The 20,159-nt window shown below is 47.4% G+C and overlaps 1 protein-coding gene across 1 annotated transcript in view; it reads right to left on the reverse strand.

The window, feature by feature from the left end:
- Window positions 1–19,328, reverse strand: part of LOC118365182 (collagen alpha-1(I) chain-like) — a 21,228-nt gene extending 1,900 nt beyond the window's left edge. Inside the window, exons 1-46 of the mRNA XM_035747162.2 lie at window positions 19,112–19,328; window positions 16,623–16,814; window positions 16,076–16,098; window positions 15,780–15,815; window positions 14,506–14,598; window positions 13,755–13,826; window positions 13,161–13,205; window positions 12,617–12,670; window positions 12,050–12,103; window positions 11,828–11,881; window positions 11,578–11,631; window positions 11,285–11,338; window positions 11,138–11,182; window positions 10,929–10,982; window positions 10,292–10,336; window positions 10,090–10,143; window positions 9,498–9,596; window positions 9,328–9,372; window positions 9,079–9,177; window positions 8,884–8,937; window positions 8,579–8,686; window positions 7,815–7,868; window positions 7,557–7,655; window positions 7,264–7,317; window positions 7,032–7,130; window positions 6,567–6,674; window positions 6,222–6,275; window positions 6,053–6,106; window positions 5,791–5,835; window positions 5,347–5,553; window positions 4,965–5,126; window positions 4,590–4,643; window positions 4,217–4,324; window positions 3,927–3,980; window positions 3,738–3,791; window positions 3,205–3,366; window positions 2,900–3,007; window positions 2,435–2,596; window positions 2,144–2,251; window positions 1,823–1,876; window positions 1,598–1,705; window positions 1,261–1,314; window positions 1,015–1,122; window positions 627–909; window positions 198–388; window positions 1–64 (exon numbers count right to left, since the gene is read on the reverse strand). The exon at window positions 1–64 is cut by the window's left edge and continues 179 nt beyond it. Coding sequence (XP_035603055.2) covers window positions 1–64; window positions 198–388; window positions 627–909; window positions 1,015–1,122; window positions 1,261–1,314; window positions 1,598–1,705; window positions 1,823–1,876; window positions 2,144–2,251; window positions 2,435–2,596; window positions 2,900–3,007; window positions 3,205–3,366; window positions 3,738–3,791; window positions 3,927–3,980; window positions 4,217–4,324; window positions 4,590–4,643; window positions 4,965–5,126; window positions 5,347–5,553; window positions 5,791–5,835; window positions 6,053–6,106; window positions 6,222–6,275; window positions 6,567–6,674; window positions 7,032–7,130; window positions 7,264–7,317; window positions 7,557–7,655; window positions 7,815–7,868; window positions 8,579–8,686; window positions 8,884–8,937; window positions 9,079–9,177; window positions 9,328–9,372; window positions 9,498–9,596; window positions 10,090–10,143; window positions 10,292–10,336; window positions 10,929–10,982; window positions 11,138–11,182; window positions 11,285–11,338; window positions 11,578–11,631; window positions 11,828–11,881; window positions 12,050–12,103; window positions 12,617–12,670; window positions 13,161–13,205; window positions 13,755–13,826; window positions 14,506–14,598; window positions 15,780–15,815; window positions 16,076–16,098; window positions 16,623–16,814; window positions 19,112–19,193 — 4,024 coding nt within the window. The 5' untranslated portion in view covers window positions 19,194–19,328. The remainder of the gene's footprint in view (window positions 65–197; window positions 389–626; window positions 910–1,014; window positions 1,123–1,260; window positions 1,315–1,597; window positions 1,706–1,822; window positions 1,877–2,143; window positions 2,252–2,434; window positions 2,597–2,899; window positions 3,008–3,204; window positions 3,367–3,737; window positions 3,792–3,926; window positions 3,981–4,216; window positions 4,325–4,589; window positions 4,644–4,964; window positions 5,127–5,346; window positions 5,554–5,790; window positions 5,836–6,052; window positions 6,107–6,221; window positions 6,276–6,566; window positions 6,675–7,031; window positions 7,131–7,263; window positions 7,318–7,556; window positions 7,656–7,814; window positions 7,869–8,578; window positions 8,687–8,883; window positions 8,938–9,078; window positions 9,178–9,327; window positions 9,373–9,497; window positions 9,597–10,089; window positions 10,144–10,291; window positions 10,337–10,928; window positions 10,983–11,137; window positions 11,183–11,284; window positions 11,339–11,577; window positions 11,632–11,827; window positions 11,882–12,049; window positions 12,104–12,616; window positions 12,671–13,160; window positions 13,206–13,754; window positions 13,827–14,505; window positions 14,599–15,779; window positions 15,816–16,075; window positions 16,099–16,622; window positions 16,815–19,111) is intronic.
- Between the last annotated feature and the right edge of the window lie 831 nt (window positions 19,329–20,159).

Here is a 20,159-nt window from a genome sequence, read left to right on the forward strand (position 1 = left end):
GGCGCAGGAAGGTCAGCTGGATGTTAACATCCTGAGCGCTGGAACCCTCGCTGCCATACTCGAACTGTAGGGGAGAGGTGAAAGAGATGGAGTTAGCATGGTTTGGAGTTAGCGTCAAGGACTCATCATCCCAGAGAATGGTGCGATTATGGCCCTCTTTCCTCAACAAGCCCAGTTTGTGGATCCGAGGTTCTCACCTGGAAGCCATCGGTCATTGCCTCGCCGAACCAGACGTGCTTCTTCTCCTTGATGTTCTTGCTGGTGTACCAGCTCTTCTTGGGGATTTCTGCCTCGGTGGGGTAGACGCAGGTCTCGCCGGTCTCCATGTTGCAGTAAACCTTGATGGCGTCCTGGGTGCAGCCCTGGTCGGGGTCGATCCAGTACTCGCCTACATGGAGGAGAGTGGATCGCGTCAAGAACATCCAATGTGATTGTTGTTGTTAAGAGACTACACGGACAGCAAGACTCACCAGAAACTCAAAGAGCATGTGTCTACTGAAGATGTCTTCACACCCTATGCTAAAGCTTGACAGAACCAATACAGCTCCATGCTTTCCTCAAAGCCAAGCAATTTCTTGACTAACGAGGAGCGAGCAACTGTAGTCAAGAGTGTGTCTATGACTCACCGCTCTTCCAGTCGGGGTGGCACATCTTCAGGTCTCTGCAGGTGCGGGCGGGGTTCTTCTTGGTGCCCTCGGGAGAGCGGATGTTCTCAATCTGCTGGCTCAGGCTCTTGAGAGTGGTGTCAACCTCCAGGTCGCGGTCGCGCATCACGTTGGCGTCGTCGGCGCGGAAGTGACGGAAGGGATCGGGGGCCTTCTCCTGAGCGGGCTGAGCAATGAAGCCCATGTCGAATCCACCGCCGGGAGGTCCGGGGGGGCCAGGGGGACCGGGAGGGCCAGGGGGTCCCTATATGTGGAGGAAGCAAAGGCCAACCAAGATAGGATGTAAAGAAGAATAAGAGGAGTACAAGGATCAAAATATATGGATTTTGAAGTGGTTGATGTGACTTACAGAGGGTCCCATCTCTCCAGAGCGACCACGGGGTCCGGGAGGTCCGATGGGGCCGGGCAGACCGCTCATACCATCCTTACCGGCGGCACCAGCAGATCCAGAAGGTCCCTAGTGTAGGGAGAGCCATAGCTTAATACGACAGTGTGGACTATCCACGTCATGTTGTCACCAGAGAAGTGATCCACAGTCGGAACGTTGCTGTGCTGATAGTTGTGTGACCGCTGTCGTAATGTGGGTCATACTCACTCTAGGTCCAGCGGGGCCAGAGGCTCCAGCAGGTCCTGACTCTCCAGATGGTCCCTATGGGCAGAAACAATAGATTTAGGTGCCTGTTATATCAAACAACAATATTACAGGGAGAAGGTTGATTTCCCCACCCACCCCACCCACCCACTTGCTAGGTTTTGTGATATCTCGGCTTCATGCAGAAATATCTCTTCCCCTGTGCCTTTTGCGGGCATGTCCGAATCTAGCCATTTATGGTGTACTGCATGAGGATCAAGGGTAGCCATTTCCCTTGTTTCTGCTGGAGTCACTTGTGTGTTGTTATCATTGTCAATTTGTAATCAGCAGGGGTACTCACAGAGGGGCCAGAGGGTCCCTGCATGCCAGTGAATCCTCTATGTCCCTTCATGCCTCTCTCTCCAGCCTCGCCAGCCTCTCCCTTGTCTCCACGAGCTCCAGCGGGTCCCTGGGTGAGAAAAGGACAGGTGTGTTCAGTATACCCTTTCCTCAGACTCAGAGTGGAAGAGCGCATATTGTGTTCCTCGTGATGGTTTTATGAGTCTGTGATGGAGTATACACGTACTGATGAGCCACGGGGACCAGCAGGGCCAGCAATACCAGCGGGGCCAGCAGGACCCTGAAGGAGAGAGAGAGAAAGAGATTATGACAATCAATTCCATTGATAATCACAACTGGCATGTCATATGCTGTATTCTAACAGCACTACAAACAAAGCCTTCAACCCCTTCTACAGCCTTAACTAGTTTGCAATAGGCGGCCATTTTGAGGCTACAACAGTTTAACATACAGTAAGGTCTCTGAACATTATCAAGTCTGAATTGCCGCCCAGTTATGTATTCCTCGTCAGTCTAAGGGAGTAATGGTGGAGGATCTGGACACTTACAGACTCTCCACGGTCACCAGACTTTCCAGCAGGGCCAACGGGTCCAGGGGCACCAGGGGGTCCGGGGGCACCGGAAGCACCAGCGGCACCAGACTCACCACGCTCTCCCTATAGGCAGGACAAAGAGGAACAGAGACGGGCCAAGAGAAGATCAGCCTCCTGGACATGATCCCAATACATGACAGTATGTGATGCCTATTTCAGCCATGCAAGTAGTCGTGTAAACAGGCTGGTTCCCAAAGTGAAGGGTTGAATCTGTCTTGAGGACATGTGTATGAGCAGAGCTCTCACCTTGGGTCCAGCAGCACCATCGCGACCAGAAGATCCCTCGTTACCAGGAGTTCCCTCGCGACCAGACTCACCAGGTGCTCCAGCCAGTCCAGGGGGTCCCATGGGTCCGGGGGGTCCACGCTCACCAGAGGGGCCACCAGGTCCCTGCTTGCCAGGCTCTCCCTAAAGCAGGAAAGAGAGAACAGGGTTAGATCTCAACCACAACACGAGAGTAACCATGACTGAAGTAGAGCAATGGCGACTCAACTGTATGAATAAGCTACTGCAAGAGCGGTGCACTTGTCGGCCGCCATCTTGGCAGAGATAGCACAGAGGGCCTTTAGCATCATTGCGGCAGGCCTGTAGACTATCCAATCACTGCCTTATTGTAAAACTAGGGATCTCCACCATGAACTTGGGTCTCCTCTGCAAAAGCCTAACGGCATTTAACATGAAGTTCTACAACTAGCTCTCTACGTCACTGACCAGTTGTCCGGCGAGGCCGGGGAAACCGCGTTCGCCTCTCTGTCCGGGCAGACCAACAATACCACGCTGTCCACCGATACCCTGAGGTCCGGGAGTTCCAGAGGGTCCCTGTAGAAGAGAAAGAGAGAATAGGTCATCGAGGCGTCCCTTTTCTAAAGCGTCAGATCTAAACTCCAGCGGCGTGTGTTACAGGTGTACTCCAAAAGGAGTATTCGTATTGTTCTGGCTTGTCAGTGTAGGGGTCAGAGTGTTACTTTGTCAGGGTGACGGTGACGGCCCCTCCCCCCAAAAAAAGGGATACTTACATTGGGACCATCTCCACCAGGCTGTCCCTTCTCTCCCTGGGCACCAGGGGGTCCGGCAGCGCCGAGCTCACCAGGACGACCGGCGGGGCCAGTCTCACCACGGTTACCCTTCTGTCCTTCCTTTCCACCAGGGCCTGGGGGTCCGGGGGGTCCGTTGTTGCCCTGAAAGAAAGAGGAGAGGATGGTTGAGTATGAGATGCGGCCCGAAGTTGACCGAATACACCAGTATCAATGGCTGTTATCAATGACCGTATTGTGATCAGCTACATGCTAAGCTAACGCCTAGCTAGATGCTTGTTTGGGCATCAGGCAATGCCGTTGTGTCTTGGGTTGGTTGCACAATAAAAGTTGTCTTGATAGTTGGTGCTGTTGTATTGTGGGATTGCTGTTTTAAGCTGTCATCGAGCCGTTCGCGTGCTTAGTGTTAGCCTATGGTTGAATCTGGAACCTATGGCCACAGCCAAGGTATTGACTGGCATACCAATGGAGGATGGGCATGGTTCAGTGTGAATGGTGGAGAAAGAAGTACTTACAGATGGGCCAGGAGGTCCAACTCTACCAGCAGCACCGGGGAAACCAGTGGCACCCTACGGAGAGAAAAGAGATGCACTGGTCAACCTAGTTGTATCAGATTGGGAAGCATGATACTACTTTACAAACGCCATCTTTTACAGTCAGACAGATGAGAGGATGCTGGGAGGATAAGATACAAAGCTACTTACAGGGGGACCAGCAGCACCACGGGCGCCCTTAGCTCCGGTGTTTCCAGCGGGACCCTGTGTGGATACAGCAGTGCTTCAGTCCGTAAGCAAGAGCAATACAAACACCTCTGTAATACGATGTACTACAGCGACGTACAGTCATGCATGCACACATTTTACATATGGGTCATCCCGGGAATCGAAACCCACTAGCCTGGCATTGCAACTGCCATGCTCTACCAATTGAGCTACAGAGGACCATTTAAGATGGTCCAGGGTGGGTACCCAGTGGTCAGTCCCACGTGTTATACCTGAGGTCCAGGGGCTCCTGTAGGTCCAGCGGGTCCCTGAGCACCACTGTCACCCTTGGCACCGTTATCTCCAGCCTCTCCCTTAGCACCAGGCTGACCGTCACCACCCTGAAGGAGAAGAAGTCATTGAGTGAATGCAGAGCAGATTAGTGTGGCGGTTCATCTAGACTGGCTGCTATGGTAAGAGAAGCCTGTCTCATTTAATGCCAATGAAATCAATTTAGAATCGCCATAGTGTGCAAGATGTTGCGAGTCGTCATCTTGATTGACACCCGCCGTCCGTTTTAATTGGCAACTGATTTCTGTGTGAATTGAGGACAATTTCTGTGTGAATTGAGGACAGGTAAAGAGGTGTGTGTGTGTGTGTACTTACAGGAGGCCCAGCGAATCCAGCGGGTCCAGGGGCGCCAGACTCACCGCGCTCACCCTGGGAGAGGAGAAGGTTAGGGTTAGTCAGGTCAGGGGTGTGTTAAAGGTCGGGGACAAGCATCATGTGAGTGTGGGTCAGTTCTCTCTTCTATACACCTTTCATTTCTACTTAAGTTTCATTCTTTATTGCTCGCTTTGGTGCTCGGTACGTTCCGGGCAACATTTAAGCTTTTCTTCGTGCATTGTAGCGACGTGGTCTCTATTTGAAGCTTCAAGACTGACTCCCATAGAGAGAGGCCTGTGGCGTGGATGCATGGGGAGCTATTTTTTGTGTCATGTCTGTGGCGAGGTGGGAACCGGGTGGGACGGAGGTACTCACAGGTGCACCACGGGCACCAGAAGGTCCACCAGGTCCAGGAGCGCCAGTCTCTCCCTTGTCACCAGGAGATCCAGCAGGGCCGTTGGGTCCAATGGGGCCAGTCATACCACGGACGCCATCCTTACCACTGGCGCCCTCAGCACCCTTGACTCCTTGGTCACCCTGTCGACACAAGAGCAGCTGAATTAGTACTGTAAGCTGTGGGTTATGCAGATACAGAGACGGAGGAGAGCTTTTTCTGGACTCAGTCAAGTCCACTGTTAATGCAAGTGGGAGTTTGGATGGATCGGAGTGCCACAGAAGTATGAAGTCGAGGCCCACTGATGAACATGCATTTGGGCATGGGAGGATGATAAGTGAAGGGTGGGACACCGGTACTCACTCTGTCTCCCTTCAGGCCTGGCAGACCACCAGCACCACGCTCTCCGGGCATTCCCTGCAGGCCAGGGGGTCCTTGGCCACCGGGGGCACCTGCGGCACCAGCCTCTCCCTTACCACCATCGTTACCAGCAGAGCCTGGAGAGCCACGGGCACCAGCGGGTCCAGATGGGCCTGGGGCACCACGCTCACCGGGGAAACCTCTGTCACCCTGGGGTACGGAGAGAAGAGAGGGCATCAGCTTTGGTTCTGGAGCATCACGTGTATACAAGGTGAAGGATGTCATCGATGCCAATGCTAATGTCTTTAGCCTGGGTCAGCTGGGTGCTAGTCTGTTGCTGCTTCAGCTGTTAGCCATTGCCTTGCTTGGCTAAGTCTCTAGGCCACAGTGTAGCTGTAGCAGTCCATCACCCAGGAAGTGATGCCATTATTATTCTAGGATACTCACTCTGGATCCAGCGGCACCAGGGGCACCACCCTCACCGGGAAGACCCTAGAGAGAGAGAGAGAGAGAGAGAGAGAGAGAGAGAAGATATTAGAGACTACGACTAGAGATTTGAAATCTGCATTTGTGATGCTCAATGTTCAGCTGCGTCAAGTCCCAAATCTTGACAGGAAGTCAAGTGTCATGTAGTGAGTGAGTAGCAAGGACAAGGCATGGGGCAGCGAGTGACTACACCAAAGGTGCTGCAGTCCTGTAGTATTCTTACCTGCTCTCCGGGCTTTCCAGTCTCACCAATAGCGCCTTGGGGTCCTGGCAGTCCCTGTTATACAAAGAGACAAGTGAGAGACAGGTGAGGCAAGGGTCAGAGGTCCTGAAGTAGGAGGAGGTCTACGATTGGTCAGGTGCTGATCATTTCCCATAGTTCAGTGCTGTACCTGGAATCCAGGGGGGCCACCGGCTCCCTGCTCGCCTCGTTCTCCAGAAGGTCCCTGAGGAGGAGAAGGAGGAGAAGAGTCGGTTAGGAAAATCAGTGTGACCGGCATAATGGTGGGTGCTACACCTTGGTTGTGATGGGGTTACCCCCATATCATGTAAGGAAACACAAACTGAGTGGTTTTGCAGTCTCCTAGGAGATTCCATGCTGGCTTGTATTAGTGATAGTGTTTGTTTGTGTGCAAGTGTGACACCGCGTGGGTAATGCTGAAGAATGTTGTCCTCAAAGCTTTGGGGAGAATGGGAGTGAAGCATTGTGGGATGCTGGAGAGTGGAAGTGTACTTACGGCAACACCGGGAGCACCAGGAGCACCAACATCACCATCCTTGCCGGGAGCACCAACAGCACCACCGGGTCCCATGACTCCTCTCTCACCAGGCTTGCCACCCTCACCCTACAGGGGAAGACAAATACCCATTAGCTCATTTCCCATCAGACAGCAATTCTGTATACTAAAACCTAGGTTTTAGGCTATGGACAACTATGTCATACATTGTAGTGAATGAAGCCTGATGAGGTGAGAACGGCTCATAGGAATGGCTGGAATGGAGTCAATGGAATGGTATCAACCACATATGTTTGATATCATTCCATTGACTCCATTCCACCGCCATTATTATAAGCCTTCCTCCCCTCAACAGCCTCCACTGTATACATTGGGTTACCTCTCAATTTCAGATCTAATTTCTCGAATTAGCCCGTAAATGATTGTGCCCGAATAAGAGCAGCATGAGAGAGAAGGGTTACTCACTGCGGCTCCCTTAGGTCCGGGGAATCCCATGACTCCGGGCTGGCCTCTGGCTCCAACGGGGCCGGGAGGTCCGGGGCGACCATCTTGACCACCGGCACCCTGTCACAGGAGAGGGCAGAGAGTCAGTGACCACAGTGATAATCGGTGGAAGTAGCCATAGGTCATCAGTGTCTTTCAGTGTCGTTGAATTGGTGTCGTGAGGGTCAGATGAATCTGTAGCTGAGGAACTTACAGAGGGGCCAGTCTTGCCATCGGGACCGGGGCTGCCAGGGCTACCAGTCATACCCTAGAGATGGGGGGGGGGGGCAAAGGTGAGAGGGCAAAGGTCAGGCACATAACAACCGTAACATAAGCACATAACATAGGCAGCATACACATCTTGACATGTCATGTCATGTCATTCATTAACATGAATATATTGGTTTCATGTTTATAGTATCTATTAGTCGTTGAATAGTTATCCAACAATGATAAAGTATAACAAAAAGGTCCTGTGATCTGAGACCGGTCCCCTGTCTAACTCACCTTGGATCCAGGCATACCAGGCTCGCCGTTGCGGCCAGGCTCACCAGTGTTACCCTTAGCTCCAGCAACTCCGGCACCACCACGCTCACCAGGGCCACCCTATTATGGAGGGAGAGAGAGAGAGATGGAAAGAGAAGGGTGGAGAGAGGAGTTTGCTATACTTAGCTATTGGCCATAGCATGTAGCAACGTTTGGAGGTGAACTGTGGTATATACATTTGAACATGTGTGTATGTTCCAGGTATATGCGTGTAGTCACCTTGGGGCCAGAAGCTCCATCAGAACCAGGGAAACCACGGCTACCAGGGGCACCCTGTAGGGGGCGACAAACACAACACAGGTCAATACCACAACACTGTCAGTCACTCCGTCAGTACCACAACATTCCTGCTACCTCAGTACCATAACACAGCCATTCAGTAACATTACATTACTGCTCGGCAATCACAGCCCTCTGGTGGCCAAATTAGGTAATGAGCTAGCTATTGGTTCCAAAAAGACATAAGTCAATGTGATTATTTATGTGATGGAATAGTGGTATAGATATTATCATTGTGTATGCATGTGCCAATACTAGCTGTACTGTGAGGAAGTAAGCAATGTATAAAAATACTAAATGCCCAAGTTCTTGTATAGCACTCTCCTACTGACCCAGTTCCTACCTATAGTTGATTTAAAGCATTATATTGGATGGTTCAAATCATATCATTTTGATGGGTATGAGGCAGTAACGCAATGGTGGTTCTTCGGAATAGGAAGACAGTGGAGCAAGAGTATTGTAGATTTGGAGGACTACAACACAGTTTAGTGAGGGGGGGGGGTGCTATTCTAAATGTAGGAGATAGGAAGACAGTGAAAAGGAGATATTGGTCAACAGATTCTAACACCGGGCTAGTTCCGTTACTATAGCATACCTTCCTCCTCTCTCTCTCCTAAAGAGAAGGGGAAGGGGGGCGCCTACATGTAAAGGACAGGAGAACAGTATGGTGAAGAGGGGACACTGTGACTATCTGGGTTACTTACGCGCTCGCCGGGGGCTCCACGGGCACCAGCACCACCGGGCTCACCACGGCCTCCTCGCTTGCCTTCCTCACCAGCAGGGCCGGCGGGTCCCTGGACTCCAGCGGGGCCCTGGGTAATGGAGAAGAAACAAGATGAAGGTCAGAGAAATGGAGGGTGGCAAGGCATTGTGCTGAGATGTGGAACAGTACAGTGGTAGAGATCAGACACATACGGACTGCTGACTGAGCATGTGCGGACAGAGTACGTGCTATGGGTGACTTGGTGGATCGTATTTGACCAAAGAGGAAGTAAAAAGCTGTACTTACAGACTCTCCCTTAGCACCAGCCTCTCCTTTGGCTCCATTAGCACCAACCTCACCCTAGGTTGAAGAAATCAGAATCCACACTCAATGGTCTGTGCATACTGACCAAGTTATAACATCAATATAAATTAAGATAACATATATTTGACATTTTTTGTACAATATCTAGTGATGGAAGTCAGAGAGAGCTGGACTTACAGTGTTACCCTTGGGTCCGGGAGCTCCACCAGCACCCTGGGGTCCGGGGGGTCCACGGGGTCCAGGGAAGCCAGGAGCACCAGCAATACCAGAAGAACCCTGGAGGAGGCAGCAGAGAGACAATCATTATACTTCCTGGATTCATCATCACTGAGTGACCAGTCAGTGACAACAATATTGGCAAATAGACAAACCAATGACAACTAAAATGGCTAGTTCAGTGAGGAATGGGGGGAGGTGTCTACTTACAGGGGCACCCTTGGTACCGGGGTTTCCGTCAGCACCGTTGTTTCCCTACAAGAGATACAAACCAACGGGTTAGAGGGGAACGTCTCTCACAGGGACAACAAATGTAACTTAAAGTCTCCAACGCAGCCCAGAGGTGTATTTCACTAGAGGTTTCTAGAGCTGAGACTCACAGCGGGGCCAGCAGCGCCAGCGGGTCCGGGGTTACCAGCCTCTCCACGGGATCCCTGGGGTCCCTCGCCACCACGAGCTCCCTGGGCACCAACCTCTCCCTGTTGGGGTGAAGATAGGTCAGGGCAAGAACCTGGAACTAATATTGTACTAGTACTACCCTAAGTGCTACTCTACTACTCTAGTAGTACTACTGCTACCAATTAAGTACTACTGTACTAGTACTGTACTACCCTACTCCCTAGTACTTCCTTATGTTAGTACTGTACTATGCTGCCATTCAATGACCCCATATAAATCAATGTGACCTCTGACCCCACATGACCCCTGTAGGGGTCATCCTTCAGATAAGCACCAACCCAACAGCTGTTCTATAAAAGAAAGAGGATGATTCGTCACTTGGGGCCGATGTAGTTAGCCGCCTTTTTTTTTGTGCTAGAATGGATGAAATGTATGTTTTTATCTCATCTACCTCTCCAAATACTGCCCCCTGGGAAAGAGCTAGAGGTGAGGGTAGAGGGTGGAGGATAGACAGTAAGAAGGTAGGAGGTATACAGGTGTGTGAACACGGATAGGTGCAAGTTGACATCTTACCTTGGCTCCAGGGCCACCGGGGAAACCAGGGGCACCAGCGGGGCCAGTGGGGCCCTAGAATACAAGAGAGAGAGAGAGAGAGAGAGGAATGAGTTACAGTCTAAATGATGAATACTGCATAAGTGTGCTTGTGTACCAATATGTTTCTGTTGATGGTTGTGTACTGTTTATGTGTGAATAGATAGCTGCCGTCAGTACTTACAGGAGGACCAGCAGCACCAGCAGCACCATCGTTACCACGAGCACCCTGCAGGAGAGAACGATACAAAGAGAGAGAGAGGCACAACAAGGTCAGATGCAACTAGCCATCACCCCTTCAGGGTCCAATTCCAATATGGCTGAACTATAAACATCAATTGTGAACGAGCAAAATGGCTGACCCTTCAATGTCAGAATCCAACATGACACTGTAAAACTAAATAACTGGCACACTGAGTTGTAAGAAGATGTGAAATATGGCTTCCTACTGAGGCCAGTATACAAGGCTGTACAAGGCTTATGTTCCACAATATAGGGCATTCAAGTAAATCAGGTTGTGAGGCCTTTTGTAGACAGAGAGTAAGAATGGTTGTTTGCAACAAATTAGCCCTGGACTGATCAGTAAACATCTGAAATATATGCAAAACGCTTGGGAAACGCGATGACCCTTGAGCTACAGGAATAGTGTCTCTCATAACTATGTTGTGATGGTGATAGTGCACCCCTTGTTTATGGTTACAGGGGGTGGTGTAAAGTACTTAAGTCAAAATACTTTAAAGTATCTTGACTTTTACTCAAATATGACAATTGGGAACTTGTTCCACCACTGGTTCCTGGGGGTGGTTTTGGGGTTGACTTACAGCAGCTCCGTTGGGACCAGCACGGCCTCTCTCACCAGGCAGACCACGGGGTCCCTAAAAGAGAGGGACAGGTATTGGCACGGTAAGTAATCATGGCTGCCATTCACACATTGCTACTGTATTGCAGAATGCTAAAAATGAATGTGATCTTCTCTCTACACTCATTTTCTGGTGTAGGACTGTTGACCAAAATGGAGGGTGGGACTCACCATGGCTCCAGCGGCTCCGTTCTCCCCGGATGCACCACCCTCTCCCTGAGGAAGGACAAACGGACAGGTCAGTGAAGGGAGGTTGAGCGAGGGGAATTATGTGCGATTTCTACATTAGCAGGGGAGATGGACAAGAAGGGGCCTCACCTTGGGTCCAGCAGGGCCAGACTCTCCCTTAGCTCCGTCAAGACCGCTGAATCCCTAGAGAAGGAAGTAGAGCGAGATGGAGGACAATATTAGAGGAGAGGAAAACAGGGGCAGATTGTACTGCTGCTATTTGGGAAGTATAGGCTGATGTTGCCACCAGACACTGGTCCAAGATCAGTTTAGCGTGCAATCCCCTTCCATGATTAAGGTTAGGCATGGAGACGTCTAGTTGATCCTGGATCTGTTCTGGAGAGCAAGTTCTACCAAGACAGTTTGGGGGTGCGGTGACTCACTCTGTGTCCCTTGATGCCGGGAAGGCCGGGGGTTCCGGGGAATCCACGAGCTCCCTGGAGAGAGAGAGAGAAAGAGGAAAAAAAGATAACGGGACATGTTATCAGTGCAGTTGATGGCTTAACATTCCTTGAAGGATATGAGATGTCTCATGGTGTCTGACTATTAGGTGCTATTGCTCTTGTGACTAACATTCTAGAGTGAGTGTATGGATGGAGTATGGAGTGACATTAGAATGACATTGTGACTCACCTGTGGGCCGGAAGCTCCACGCTCACCGGGGCGACCAGGCTTGCCAGACTCACCCTGGATGGGAGTAGAGGAGGGTATGAAGGAAGGAAGGAGTGGGATGGAGAGGAGGAGACAAGGTGAGGAATAAACAATGATCCAAATCCATCCCCTTTATGAATATCTTACCCAGAAATTGTCCTGGGACATAGGTCAATTTTAATTATGGATATCTTGGTGACTTACATCATCTCCGTTCTTGCCAGGGGGACCAGCAGGACCACGGGGGCCCATGGGACCCTGTAAGAGATAAACCACTGGGTGAGAAGGCTGTGTGTATGTGTGTGTGTGTGTGCGAGAGAGAGAGATACCGTTATTGTAGAAATATTATTACAATTTGGCAGTAATGGCAATAATCTAGGATCATTTGTCATTCATCTGGAAACTTGATTACCTAATAGGTAGTTAAATCAAAATAATATTGGAAGGTGGTAATGGGGGTCTGTGTTGTGTGTGTGTGTGTGGGGGGACAATAACATACATTGGGTCACCAACATACATTGGTGACCCTGTGACCTTAGTTGACTCCATTCCAAGCATCAGGATAGAGCAAGACCTATGCAGCAGGTAATGTGGTTTAGTAGTTTTTTTAAGTGTAGTTATTGTATGTTGAGCTATTTTTCTGCTTTTTGGCATTATATTGCCTTGCAGAATATGGTGTAGAATTTAGCTCAAAGTGTGTGTTTATGAGGGATTCAGATACTGAGGTGGTGGCGTGTCATTTTCTGGAATATTCCGGAACGAGATACTCACAGAAGAACCAGCCTCACCAGGCTCACCAGGGGGGCCAGTGAAACCCTGAGGTCCCTATAGGGGGAGACAAAGAGATAATGTCAGACTTTGATGTTCATTCATCCCCCCCCCCCAAAAAAAACATGGTTTAGTTTTTTTGACAACGAGCAATAAGTCCTGTGGGTAAAACATTCCCACGGTCATTATAGTTATCGAAGACTGAAACTGAATGTAAAAAAAAAAAATCAATACAAATAGTCAACTAAGTAAAGCCAATGACAGACTAGCAGCTTACTAAACTGAAAAATAAAATGACAAGAACTTAACAGATCCTAAATAGAAATGGTCAGGAACCTATCAAATTAAACCAAATTAACATACAGCCATATATGCTTAAAAAACACACACACCTACAATTAAACAACTTGAAAGCGACTTCAACTCCCATCATGCGATTCACCTAGTCATAAACGGACCTCTTTTTTTGACCTTTGACCCGCGGTCTTTTCCCCTACATGACAAATGTCACTTAAACAGCTAGAACACAAAGGGAAGGGATACTTACACTTGAGCCAGGAGGTCCTGGGGGACCACGGGGACCCATGGGGCCCTGTCAATCAAAAGGCAAAGAAACGTTCAGTAAATTATTGACCAATCACATCAGTCTTATCATTAGAATATATCTTTGAGAAGGAGCCAACTGACCAAAGGATCAACCAAAGGTTGGGTGGGCGAGGGTTAAAAGTCCTCCCAAAGTATACATTCTAATGCCCAACAGTCGCACCACGAAGAGTGATATTAGAATAGTGGCATCAGTAACCTTTGAAGACATCTACACAGTGGTAACAGGGGAATTGATGCTATTATTGAAGTGACAACTTAGGGAGAGTCAAATTTTATGCAGATATCTCAAACATAATAATAATAATAATAATGTGTGGTGCTAGTCGTTTATGGAATATGGAAGTACATAAGATTTTTTATGGGATACTATTTGTTGTGACATATGGAGTACCACAGGGGCCAATTTGCAGGACTTCTGCTGAGCAAAAATATCCCATGGCCATAGTTTTTTTTGGTAGTGTCTATACACAAAACAGATACCGCGAGTCAGTGATGCAACTAGGCCAACAGGCTCTGTGTCGTTTTATGCCCTTACCATGGGGCCGGGCATGGACATGCCACCGCCGCTCTTCTCATCAAAACCACCAGACATCTGAGGGGAGAAGTTCTATAGGGAGACACAAGGTAGAGATGTGTTACAGTCAGTCAGTATTGGGAATCATGAGAACAGTACAGTGATCTCGACATAGAGTATATGGATGGGCCTAACCCGGCTAGAGAATGCAAGGCACTAGGCCTGTCCATATCAATGACAGATCTGTTCATATCCATTACATATCTACAGGGTGACTACCTCTCTGGCGTTTCCTAGCTGTGTTAGGCATTACCTCCCTGTCCACTCCTGGCTGGGCGCTGTCCACCTGCCCTGGTGCTGAAATAAAGACTGCACTGCGCTCTAACCAGGATAGCTTAGCACCACACCTCCCGTGCTCTTGCCTCTACTCTTTTGGGAGGTTTATCATTATGATTTGGAGATTTCCATTCTGAAAAGAATAGCACAGTAGTTCCTGTTGTATTCACTGTGCAAACACTGTATTTGGAGCCTGTCCAGACTACATGGAGATCAGTGAGGTTAAGATATGTGACATCATAAGAGGTTGTTGGTGTGTTCTCCACCCAGCTGTCAGACTTAGCCACTTTCTCTACTTTCTTTAAACCTAAGTTACTAACCCCCAACAGAAGCTGCCCCTAATCTCTGATCTAGGATCAGTTTCCTCTGTCCAACGCATAACCGTTTAACCATTTGACCTGGGTCAAAGCTGACTCTGGGTCAGTGCTATACTTACTCCGCCAAGACCAGGGGGTCCAGGGGGGCCTGGGGGTCCAGGAAGGCCGGGCTGGCCGGGAATACCATCGTTGCCGGGGAAACCAGCAGGTCCCTGCAGTAGAGACAAGAGAGAGAAGCTGGTTAGTGATGAACTGTAGCAGTAGTCAGTGAACAGGGAAAAAGGGCTTCGTTGTTATCTATGGGGGATAAGGCATCAGTGAAGAGTGACAAGGGAAAAGCTAACATAGGGCCTAGGGTTTGGGGTGAACTCGAGGCATATGGGCCCCTAGTATAATACAAGCAAATTGATGGGTCATACCTGTAATACCTTCAGATCACTTGGACATTAAGTCCAGTTATCTACCTGTCCTTCCATACATCAATCTATCTCTTTGTTCATCCAACCGTATAATTATCTACCAGTCTGTTTTGTCAGTCCGTCTATCCGTCCAATGGATCGGAGATGAAATGACACGCATGGTCTCAGTTACAAGACAATCCCAAGTCCCTTAAGTCATGCAGATTGGAACACCACACTGTACCCACTTCAAGTACTTGGTTAGGGCCCAACCAGTCACTGTCGCAGATATTGTGAGCACCACATTATTCTTCATTTGAAATGGAGTACAACTATTCAAGGTAAGAAATTGTACTTCTAGTTCAATGACTGCACAATATACCTGCATATGCTGGTGGCCCAATACAAATCCACACATATCTCAAAATACTAGTCACCAAATGGGTATCTAGACAGGTTGGGCTTGGATGAAAGTTAAACATCTATACCCATTGGAAAAACATGAATTGAGATTTAAAGAAGGAAGATGGTGGTTGACTATTTAGCCAATTAGCTCCACTGGTAAACTCCAAAGACTCTGCATGTACAGGTTTATCCATTGCCTTCGATTATAAATCTAACCTCATGTCAGACATTACCAACATTAAAAAAACGGAATCTACTAATAACTAATATCTTATGGGCCAAAACTCTGCTATGAGTACTAACGAGCTAGTACAACAGTCATTATGAGTGATGTGTGCAAGATGCTAGGCCTGTCCTTTAAAAATGAGACAAGAGGCACGCAAGTCCAAAAAGACACCAGAAACATAAGGGCCAAATCCTAACCTTTGGGATATAGGTGCAAACCTTTAACCTCCACACACCTCTATCAATGGAGGATTAGTGAAAGGGCTGTGACTTTTAACGTTTTGCACGCATCTCATGTTTGTTAGGTTTTGGCCCGACAGGAAGTGAATACAAAAGCATGCTAGGAATAAGGAAGTGAAACGTACTGGCTCTCCCTTGGCTCCACGATCACCCTGGGGTCCCTATTTGACGGGGAAATAGCAGCATTAGGTTATGGTTGCACTTGAAGATGTGGTTCTTATTGTGCCGTGGCCTTACTAGTTTTGCAGTGCAAGATAAAATAGTTTTGTTGCAATGATGTATTTATAATGAATCAACAATTAAAATAAATGTAAAAAATACATGTAAAAGTACACTTTAAACTTTAACAATAATAGCAAATCTAATTATAATAGCCTTATCTAATAGTTAATAACAATAAGGATCATAATATCATATTTACCTCAACCTTTGGCTCCTGGAAGCCTATGGTAGCAGAAAAACAACAATTAGATTAAAATGTGAAATATCTGAAATAGTCTGAACAGTAAACAAATAAAAAATATTTATAGGGTGCATTTAAATTGTACGTAAGGCCAATGTTATTAGATTTAGAACTAATAGGGGACGACAATGTCTGAACTAGGCCTAGTGAAAATGTACACAAAGTCCCAATTTGAGACTGGGTCAAAGTTGAAAGGAAGGCCAAAGGTAGTTAGGAGGTGGCAGTGGCACCAGACTGGACATGCACATTAAATGTGCCTGAAGCACTGAATAGTATCCCATCCCATTTCGGAGGAAAAGGGGGAAAAATGACTGGTGTGATTAGAATAAAGGTAAATCCAAGTTTATTCCTCGTTGGCCATCCATAAAATGCTGTCGAACCCCTTAAAAGTACAAGCCCAACAGTCCCTCTGAGGCCTCGAAAAACGTGTCAAAACGGATTCTGAGAGTGCCTGCGCCTGTAAGGTAAACTTCGTGAAAGTTGCGTCGGGAGGAAATCGGCGTACCGTCGTCGGGGCAGATGGGGCAGCATTCGTCGTGGGGGATCACTGGATTGGGGCAGTCGGATGTGTCCTCGCAGATAACTTCGTCGCACATGACGGTGCCGCTATCGCACACGCAGATCTGGCATGGCTCGGGTTTCCAGACATCTCTGTCGTTGTAGAATTGACCGTCCAACGTACAGCTGCCGGCGGTGCCTGAGAAAGATGCAGAGATGAAATAGTTTAGAACGCTTGCCTTCACTGTCGACCTAGAAGGCACGGATGCCCATGTGATGACACCTTGACCAGGTGATGCATACGAAAATGTATGTACTCACCAAGTCGCTCTGGATAAGAGTGTCTGCTCAATCAGCATCCCCTAACTCCAGTCCTTGATTACCCCCACGCCTTTTCGTTGTAGCCCCAGACGAGCTCATCTGATTCAACTTGTCAACTAACGTTAATCAAGTTCATTCACGTGAGTTTGTCAGCGGAAACAACAAAAATGTGTGCTGTCGGTGGTACTCATGGTCTGGAGTTAAGAAAAGCTGCGCTAAATGACACATGTATTTGCAATGCCTTGATTGGAATGAACAACAGGGCAGAAGGCCTGGAAAAAGATTAAAGTGAAGTCTATTTCCTACATTTATGTTGACAAATATTTTTGAAATGTAAAATAGGGGTGGGTATAATTTGTGGTACGTTCCAAAAGGAATATGTTACAAAAACGTCGTAAATAACAAGGTTGCCAACAAACAACGTTTTCACTCAGTATGTTTATTCCCGAAAAATGTCTGTCCTCACTCTGGTAGCCTATGGACAAACATTAAGAAATAAGCTACGTGGTGAGATGATGCCTATTCGGCAGCTAGTTAGCTAAGTGAATGGATCATGCTACTTTGTATGCGTTGTCTTTTGGCATCCTGTTTTTGGAACAGATTCCTGTTTTAACTTTCGACAAATTATACCCACCCGCAAAATAGTAAGCCCTGAGGGGTATACTACAAAGTAGGATCAATTAGTTACCCGGATAACTTGCCTAAAAATTCTGAAATAATTTATTGCTTTTCTGCATCATTAAGACAATTAATAAATTAATAAGTATTTGTTTATTTTAGATGGCTAACTAATTGATCCGGCTTTGTAGTATAATCATCAGGCTTGACTACCTCTGAAAATGTGTTTTGAGCTTGAACTCGGCCTAAATAGCCAATATTATATTGGTGGCGAATTTGTGGTCTTCGTTTAGCCGTTGGCCCGACTACCTGTGTCCAAACCAGCAATGTTGGTCCACAGGAGTTGCTACAATTTGACTGTAGAGGGCGAAACAGTCAGTGGAAAAGGTCCACGTTGTCAATGCTGTCCTCCAAACGCTGCTGAAAACTATCGGTTTGGCAACCACCAGCGTTTATACCTCAGTGGAAAGTTTCCGAAGTCTGAATGTGTTTTCAATTATAAAAAAAAAATGAAATGGAATGGTAGGGGGCGCATCGAAAACATTGAAATGTTGGTGGAGTTGCATTTCAGAACCACATGGTGGCGCTACCTGGCCGTGGAGCGAATTTGCACATCTGTACGCCCCAGATGCAACTGGAAACCCTATACTCAAGTGTAGGGTGACACCATACAGCCAATAACTTAAAACGAATTTTATGTAATTTGTCTATAGGTAATGCATTTAGGTTCTTATACTTTATCTCTATTTTGAATACACTTTTTGTAAGTAGCAACCTATGCCAAATAACTGAGCTTGAAACTATTCAAAGGAAGTTGCGCACGATGATGCTTTGTCCTCTCCTTTAACGTGTAGGTCACTGTATTCTTTCCACAAAAGTACAAATATAGTCTACCTGTGATGAATGACTGTATACTAGGATATATTCCATTTAGAAAAACTCGAGGTTCAAGATTACCATCGTTCAGGATTGACCCAGTTCCTTTTCTACATGGCTGACATTTAGCCTCAGGCTATGCATTATTCCTCCATAACCAACTGAATAACTTTATCCTTTACTTCCAGACTGTTGAGCCATACAGGCCCATTCAATTCCACTCAAACCAATGGACACAGAGTTGGCATGCCTTGTAGCCTTCCCCTCTATCCCTTACATGCGTTCAAATATTTCCAGCTCTTAAAATGTACCTCCAGGGCATCAAATAACGAGTGGAAGAGAAAGCCTTGGAACCTGTACCAACTCGTTCCAAAGGCACGCGCAATCAAGCATGAGAAGGCCCACAAGCAATGATGCGCATACACTCTGCTCAAGCTGCAAGAGGTATGCTATGCTTATGAATCCCACACAAAAAAAAGAACAGTTAACCAGTCAATAAACATTTACCACAGATACAGAATAGAAATGTATCCTAATTTGCACATGAATCGGAATGGCTCAGTCATCACCAAACCTTTTTCCTATTAAAACCACATTTCTCCTTCAACCCAGTCTTTCCATATCAACTTCGTTAAGACAATAGATACCAGAGGCAAGGATAGACTCAAAATTGACACTTACGATCGTCCTCGCCTTGTCCTCTTGCCAAAAGCACTGTTGCGCTGAGCAACAGCGCTAACCGAATATCCACAAAGCTGAACATGTCTAAATATTAGACATGTAGACTCTTTGAGGCGAGGGGGGAAGTTATTTTTTCCGTTAGACTCCAATCATACAAGTAGGGTCCAGTCCTCTGTATTTCCAATCCAGACCCCGCAGAAAACTCCCTACTGTCTATAGAAACTTTTTGCCCTGCCTTTTATATTCCAAACTTTTGGGGAGGTGCTGGCCACACCAGCATACTCCAGCATGCTCATGTTCATTAAAAAAAAGTCCCTCCTTCCATCAGTGGAAAGGGGGTATCGTAGACACATTTTTCACCTTAAAGTCTCAGGAAACTTGATATTTTTTTTTTTAGAAAAGGTGGAGGTTTTGTAAAAAACCATCCCCTATCCCGGCTTAGACAGACGACATCCAATAGTCTATTGGCGAGGAGGGCCCGGATAGCTAGCTGTCGGTAGATTCTTCAGGGTTGCAATTAAATAGAAACGAGCTGTGCACAGGAAAGGGACTTAAATGATGTTCCTTACCCCAGTTGTGTGTTTCCAGGCAGATGTTATTTTGTTGTCAAAATTGAATGTTTTGCAGTTGTAGCACAGTCTTACTTTTACGAGTAAAAGGTGCCACATCAACGTGGACACTACATTGGGCATATGCACTGTTCCCTTAGGAGCTGTGGTTTCGTTGCCATTTTATTATTCTGTGGGGATGGATTGGCTGTTGCTTAGCAGGCCTGCACATCTGTGTCTCGGCCTAGGACATTTCTGATCGAAATGTAGCCATCGGAAACGTTTGCCTACATTTTTGTTTAAGGTGAAATTGCTCATCGATTGAAACCAGATGTGAGAGACTATCGAATGTATTCCTAAGACTATATTAGTTTTTGTAGTAAACGTGGTTTGAAGTTAAATGACCGATCATATTGGGAGAGGTGTGCAGGCTTTCGATAACTTATTGCATGTCAGCCAATCGTATCGATAAGGATCTTGATTTGATGAAAGGATGTCTG

The sequence above is a fragment of the Oncorhynchus keta genome, chromosome 32, assembly GCF_023373465.1.
Source record: "Oncorhynchus keta strain PuntledgeMale-10-30-2019 chromosome 32, Oket_V2, whole genome shotgun sequence".
In the NCBI taxonomy this organism is placed as follows: Eukaryota; Metazoa; Chordata; class Actinopteri; order Salmoniformes; family Salmonidae; genus Oncorhynchus; species Oncorhynchus keta.